At 44.8% G+C, this 7701-nt stretch overlaps 1 protein-coding gene across 1 annotated transcript in view; it reads right to left on the bottom strand.

The window, feature by feature from the left end:
* Positions 1–203: 203 nt before the first annotated feature.
* The window catches only part of LOC112261000 (kin of IRRE-like protein 1), a 35932-nt gene continuing 28434 nt past the window's right edge, over positions 204–7701 (bottom strand). The window contains exons 9-15 of the mRNA XM_042328317.1: positions 7189–7315; positions 6869–6969; positions 5156–5372; positions 4660–4767; positions 3863–3990; positions 3366–3443; positions 204–3254 (exon numbers count right to left, since the gene is read on the bottom strand). Of these exons, the coding sequence (XP_042184251.1) occupies positions 2589–3254; positions 3366–3443; positions 3863–3990; positions 4660–4767; positions 5156–5372; positions 6869–6969; positions 7189–7315 (1425 nt within the window). The 3' untranslated portion in view covers positions 204–2588. The remainder of the gene's footprint in view (positions 3255–3365; positions 3444–3862; positions 3991–4659; positions 4768–5155; positions 5373–6868; positions 6970–7188; positions 7316–7701) is intronic.

The following is a 7701-nucleotide window of genomic DNA, read 5'->3' as shown; positions in this document are numbered from 1 at the left end:
TTGTATTGATTTGCTGTGATTAATCACATTTTCAGACATTGTTCAAATTTGGCTCTAATTAAAGATGTTTCCATTTATTTAGTTTTTTTATATTACATTGTGTTGTATGTAATAATATATGTTGACTGTAGGGGAAAACAAAATAAACTGTATTCTCTGAATTGAAAGTTATCCCATTCCCCTGAAAGCATCACACAATATGGTTAATTTTATAAAAAACAGTGCTTTTTATTTCTGTAATACTGTGGAAAAATAATTACATACCATTTTTAAAAAATATTGGAGATAATGAACTTAAAAAATGAAAATGTGATTTTTGTTGTACATCTTTTGAACAGTTTTTCTCTGCTACGTTGAACAGTACAATAAGATAAACATTGTATTTCTAAATTCAAAGACACAATAATACAGGATACAGTCCTACCAGAGGTATACAAGTATTGGAACAGGATTGCGAAGAGAAATGATATGGACAGATTAATGCAGCGTTTTCCAAACTCGGTCCTCGGGACCCCAAAGGGGGCACGTTTTGGTTTTTGCACCTAACACTACACAGCTGATTCAAATAATCAAAGCTTGATGATGAGTTGGTTATTTGAATCAGTTGTGTAGTACTAGGGCAAAAACCCAAACATCCGCCCCAGGACCGAGTTTGGGAAATGCTGTATTACTAAAACACTCACACACATAAACACATACAGACATACACACACGCATACAATATTCACACACACACGCAGGTAGAGTACGGTATGTCTATGTGTTACATACACACACAGCCATTCACACATCTATACAAACACTGTACAAATAGATGTGCACACACACACACACACACACACACACACACACACACACACACACACACACACACACACACACACACACACACACACTCTCTCTCCCTTTTGCTCATTCTTTCTTTCACCCATACACATTCACACAATCACACACCACTATATGTCAATACTGTAGAAAAACCTTCATTGCCCCTTTCTATACACATTCTCCTCAGGCCTCGTCATCATGGCTGATTGTGTATGAGTAATGAAAGCATTTACCACATGTTCCCTAAGGCCACTCTGTTCTAAACCTCTGTACACACCATCTCACTAGCCATGGTCCCAGCTCTGTTTGTTCGCAAGTGTGACAATGACCACAGGAGTAGGCAAGACAGCACAAATAGACCTGGGACCAGGCTACCACATCACCTCTTTCTATTTCAGCAGGGGGCACCAGGCTAAGGCTTATAGCCTGGATCCAAGCTGAATTTGCTATGTTTCATCATATCAATTATGTAGTATATTCATATAAATGGTGTAACAAAGCGATTTCAGTTTGGATCCCAGGCTACCAGGCTTATAGTTCCATATGACCGGAACTGCCTCAATACCTAAACCCTTGGTAGGCCTAGCAACACACAACACCTGCCAATATAAGGACCTCCTGCATGCTATCTACTGCATAAATGCTTGTAACCCAAGATTTACATCAAAATAAAGAGCAACATGGACACTTGGTAAAAAGGTTCCTGTATATACTCCCCCTTCCTGAATTCTGCCAGTCATCATGGCTGACAGAAACAGGTCCACAAATACTTCTTCATGTTTCTCTTTGTTTGTTGGGGTGAATATCACCCAAACAAATACTAAACCCTCTCAAGTTAGATCATTTTGGTCCACAGACACCTCCTTCACAGAAATATGACAAAAATAATTCAGTAAAATGTTAAAAAATAGAATACAAAGCTCTAGTTTGTTGGTGTGCAAATAAAAACAGACATATATAATACAGCTATAGATATAGATAACGGATGTCTAAGCAATGAATACTGTTTGTAATGCAGTGCAAAACGTACCATGGCCCCACTAACCAGCACCAATGGCGCCAATGAAGTAAAGCATTCTGGGATATATATGTGCTCTAAGATCACTGTATAAAACAACAACCAGCTAAAACAAAATGGCGGACAGTCATTACTCCTCATTGGTTGAGGTTTCTCCCTCCCAACGAATGAGTACCATATTTGATGGTCAATTTCTCCATGATATGCCTTACTTTAATATTTGGCAATCGTATATGGAATAAATTGCCTGTAACACCCCCCCCTCCCTCTCGTCACTCATTACAGTCTAAATTCATAGCACTTCTGCTATTCATTTTGACAATTAAGATCTAAAGATCTCTTGTTCTCTCTAGTCCTATTTTCTCTGGTCTTGATTGTGACTTTCGCTTTCTGCTCTTTCAGAGCGAAGAATTGAACACTGGGAGTGTTGGAATTCTGATTACAAGGAATTCCCCTCTGTCTCATTGGGATACTCTCTATTTTCCACTGATCTGGACTATCTCTCTTTCTCATACCCTCCCTGTCTCGTGGGCAAATCCTTACACCTGTGTGTGTGTGTGTGTGTGTGTGTGTGTTTGTGTATGTGTGTGTGTCTGTCTGCATGTGTGTCGCTGTGTGTGTGTCTGTGTACGCTCAAATGTGTTTGTGTGTGTACGTTTGAGAATGCAAATGTGTGTGTGCGTCTGAGTGACAGTGTGTATGAGAATGCACCCTCACCCTCTACGTGAGAATGAACTGTATCTCACACATGTGTCTGCATCCTCTGTGTGTGCCCTCTGTGGCCGTAGTCAGAATGCTGCGAGGTATAGGAGAAGCGGGTCGAGCTTCCATACTTCCCCAGTCCAGTCTCTGACCCTGACGGAGCTGCCCCAGGCCCCACCCCCACACCAGGCCCCACCCCTGGCACAGGGCCCACCCCCGGCCCCACCCCGTACATCTCATAGGACGGACCGGCTTCCAAGGGAGCCAGAGTGGGCGGGGCGAATCCCATGCGGTAGGGGGTATAGGGGTGAGAGGGATAGCCGTAGTTGTCGTATGCCAGTTGAGAGGAGTCCAACAGGCTGCAGTCCCCAGGGAAGTCGCTGGTCTGCGGCGGGGGGTTGGGAGGGGGCGGCTGGCTCTGTCCAGCCCGGGTGAATGTGTTAAACTGAGCATAGCTGTTATGGGACAGTCTGGAGGGGGGACGGGGGTCGTAGCAGCTGGGGCGGCCAGGGGTGTTGAGCGGCCCTGGGCCTGGAGGGCCTCCTCCGCTGGCCGTGGCCCCTGATCCTCCAACACTGCTGCTTATGGAGGCAGCGCCCCCTGGGGTGTTGGAGGGCCGGTAGTCAGAGTAGTGCATGGAGCGGGAGGCGGGACGGCCCTCGTCGTGGGTGGAGGCTCGCACGTTGTAGTAGCCGTTGGTGGGATCCTGGAGAGAGAGAAGAAGACATATTGTAGCTAAGGTGTGTGTGGGTGTCCGTGTGAATGTGTGCGTGGGTGCGTACGTGCGCACGTGTGTGTTTGTGTGTGATGAGATCACCTTAAGGTCGTACTCCTGGCGTGTGTCTAGAGTGTCGCTGCGTAGGTCCTGTTTCAGCTCTATATCATCTTTAAAGGGCTGAGAGGAGGGAGAGAAGGGCACAGAAGAGGGCAGAAACTAAACCATCAAACAACGAAAAAACAACAAAGGTGGGGAGGAATCCAACAAAAGAGGGGGACCAAAGTGGAAGAAAAAGAGAAAAAGAAGAGAAAGTGACAGATCGAAATTAAGGTTGAAAAAGGGTCATCAGAAGTGTTAAAAATGTGAGTATTGTGATTGAAAAGATAGAACAGCAAAAGTTGATACAATTGAGAGGTAAAAATAATTTGTGCATTTCTCCTAAGAGGTTGGTTGTGCAATGCGAGAGCTTCCGAGTTCAGGCATCGTTGGAATGATTGAATAAACTTTATTGATCCCCTGAGGGGAAACTTGGGTAACATAAACCAAAGGTAGGAAAGTTCAAGGCAACCTGCTGTCACGTTGTCATGGCAACTCACCGAGTACATGGCCTTGACCATGCGTGATGCCGTGGAAACACTGCCGGAGTCCTCCTCCAGACTGTGGGTCTCCTTGTTTATTGTCTCTACCTTGATGTCTGGCTTACCCAGCGTGACCCCGCGACGACCTGGAAGCACGGCACAACAGCACAGCACACAGTTGAATACTGCTGGATATGTCAGGGTATATTGATTTAGATAGATACAATATGTATACCGTATGTATAGGTGCATGTGGGTTATGCGAATAATGGGTTCATATATTGATATCAAATCAAAAATCGAATCAAATTGTATTTGACACATGCGCCTAATACAACATGTGTAGATCTTACTGTGAAATGCCTTAACCAACAATGCAGTTCAGAAAATATTAACTAAATATACTAAAGTAAAAAATAAAATAAAAATAGTAACACAATAAAATAACAATAACGAGGGTAAGGGTTAGATATCTGATGACAATTTAAAGGGCTTAGAGGAAGGAGAGGAGGGAGAGGAGAGGGCAGAAACTAAACCATCAAACAGCGAAAAAAACAAAAACAAAGGTGGGGAGGAATCCAACATAAAAGTGGGACCAAAGTAGATGAAAAAGATCAAAAGAAGAGAAAGTGACAGATCTAAATAACACGGCTCTATACAGGGGGTACCGGTACTGAGATAATGTGTGGGGGTACAGGGTAGATATCTCAAGACAGGTGTATTGGGGTTTTTAGGGCATCTGAAACATGTATTGGTGTGTGTTTGATACTTTATAGATGGTTTGACTGTGGGGAATAGATGCAGGTGTCACTCACTGCCTTTGTGCTGCCGGTAGAAGATGAGCACCAGGACTAGTAAACACAGGAACAGCAGGATGGTGCAGCCAACAGTCCCTCCTGCTATTATACCCACTGGGACCTCCTCTGAGAGAGGGAAGAGAGGAGAGAGGAATGAAGGGAGAGAAGAATGGGGAGATTGAGAGGGGGGTAGAGAGGAGGGAGGAAGGAAAGGGGGGGAAGAGACAGAGAGAATGGGGGGAGGAGAGATAGAGGAACGGAGAGAGAGAAGGAGGGAGCGAGATAGATGAAGGGAGAGAGAGAAGGAGAGAGAGAAACAGTATTCAATGCAATACAACATGCAGACTCAGCTAAAACATTGTAATAGAGCAGGCATGAGTATATATGGTGCTTATTGTTGTTGTTGTATCAAGTTATGAGAATGAATATAATGGTGATGTATATAATGGTGGTGAATATAATTGTGGTGAATATAATGGTGGTTATTGTTGTTGCTGTTTGTCTCTGGTCATACCAGTCTCCTCCAGGGTGATGATCATGGTCCCGGGTCCGAAGGCGTTCCAGGCAGTACAGTTGTAGGTGGACAGGAAGTCAGCCTCCATGACGTTGTTGATGGTGAGGGTGGAGAGGACAGCCCCTCCCTCAGACAGAGGTTTACTCTGCTCCACCGTGTACCTCTCCAACAGAGTCCCCTTCTCCTTCTCCCACACGTTCTCTTTCCACGCCCACACCTGAAACACAGACAGGCAGACAGACAGACAGACAGACAGACAGACAGGCAGACAGACAGACAGACAGACAGACAGACAGACAGACAGACAGACAGACAGACAGACAGACAGACAGACAGACAGACAGACAGACAGACAGACAGACAGACAGACAGACAGACAGACAGACAGACAGACAGACAGGCAGGCAGACAGGTACAAGTTAACACACCCACATGGACTCCATTGAATTATGTGTACTGACACACACATACATATGCATTAGGCATATACACTCATGTTTTACATGCAGGCACACTGTACACACAACTGGGCATACAAAGACGTACACACAGACGTACTGAAGTAAACAACAAGCACATGCAACTATTAAAAACACATTCACGCACACTTACAACGCACACAGAATGGGATTCACACACTACCAACAGCAACTGTTCCAAGCCTCTCTATCTCTTTATCCTTGGACTATAGAGTAACACGTAGTGGTTTTAGAGCTGGTGAGAATCTTACACACTTCCGCAACTTCTAACCCGCTAAAAGCTATTATTCACACTGAAGTATGAAAGAGTATTTAAAAATGCATGAGGCCACATGTTCCTGTAATCTCCGATTTATTCTGAAAAACGGGAAACTCTGGCATTTACCGGGACAACTGTTCCAGTCCTTCATATTTTATAACCGCTTTTCTGTCCCTGCATTAAGGACGCACAGTAAGCTGCTGCATCAGAGAGAATCAAACTCACAAGGCTTAGAGAGGAGAGGAGAGACCAACTACACACGGACTGTGTCACAAATAGCACTGTAATCCCTGTACAGTGCACTACTTTTGACCAGGGCACATAGGGTGCACTATGTAGGGAGAAGGGTGCCATTTCAGATGCAGCCACTGCCTGAGAGCATCCGGACCAGCGAGACGAGTGGAGGAGAGGAGATATCAGCTGGTTTCAGACACTGACCGGCTGCACTAGAAGTGTCCCTCGACTAGAAATCTTGTTTACTTGGTGGGTCTCAGGACAATTCTTAAAGATTTTGGCGGCTGCCATAAAACAGAAAGAGTTTGGGAACCGCTGCTAGAGTGTCGACCATGTCAGTCTCATGACGATTAGGTAATCCCACGACGAAAATGTACAGGTGGCAATCCCACGACGAAAATGTACAGGTGGCAATCCCACGACGATAATGTATAGGTGGTAATCTCATGACGATAATGTATAAGTGGTAATCTCATGACGATAATGTATAGGTGGTAATCTCATGACGATAATGTATAGGTGGTAATCTCATGACGATAATGTATAGGTGGTAATCTCATGACGATAATGTATAGGTGGTAATCTCATGACGATAATGTATAGGTGGTAATCTCACGATCATAATGTACAGGTGGCAATCCCACGACGATAATGTATAGGTGGTAATCTCATGGCGATAACGTATAGGTGGTCATGTAAAAGGTTGCAGTAGAGTTTGTACAGTATCGACTGTCAACTTACAATCTTGTCCGGTGGAGGTGTGCTGGCGATGTAGCATTTGACCTCTCCTCTCTCCCCCCTCACCGCATACTGGACGGGCTCACTGGAGATGATGGGGGGACCTGGATAGGAAGAGATAAACAGAGTGAGCGTGAGAACGAGTGAGGGGTGGTACATTCCGCTCCATGTATAAACAAGAATAAATACTACACCAATGAATACTTTCAAATAAAAGTTGCACACGCCGGTCTTCATAGCAGTATTAAAGACTACATCCAATCATCACACTGAACCATAAACTCAAGCTTATCTATTCTTGTGTGATGTGTGGTGTTCCTTACCGTTGACAGTGAGCGTGACCTCTGTCTCTCCCACTCCGATCCTGGGGACGATGGCCTTACACACGTACTGCCCAGCGTCCGCCTGGCTCACTGACTTCAGGAACAGCTGGTTGTTATTACTAAGGACCTACACACGGGATGGAGAGAGAGAGGAACAAACAGAGAGTCAGGAACAAACAGAGAGAGAGGAACAAACAGAGAGAGAGGAACGGGATGGAGAAAGAGAGGAACAAACAGAGAGTCAGGAACAAACAGAGAGAGAGGAACAAACAGAGAGAGAGGAACAAACAGAGAGAGAGGAACAAACAGAGAGAGGAACAAACAGAGAGAGAGGAACAAACAGAGAGAGAGAACAAACAGAGAGTCAGGAACAAACAGAGAGTCAGGAACAAACAGAGAGAGAGGAACAAACAGAGAGAGGAGGAACAAACAGAGAGAGGAACATGGAACAAACAGAGAGTCAGGAACAAACAGAGAGTCAGGAACAAACAGAGAGAGAGGAACAAACAGAGA

Source organism: Oncorhynchus tshawytscha, linkage group LG10 (genome assembly GCF_018296145.1).
Source record: "Oncorhynchus tshawytscha isolate Ot180627B linkage group LG10, Otsh_v2.0, whole genome shotgun sequence".
NCBI lineage: Eukaryota > Metazoa > Chordata > Actinopteri > Salmoniformes > Salmonidae > Oncorhynchus > Oncorhynchus tshawytscha.
This window is presented reverse-complemented; position numbering and strand designations above follow the sequence as displayed.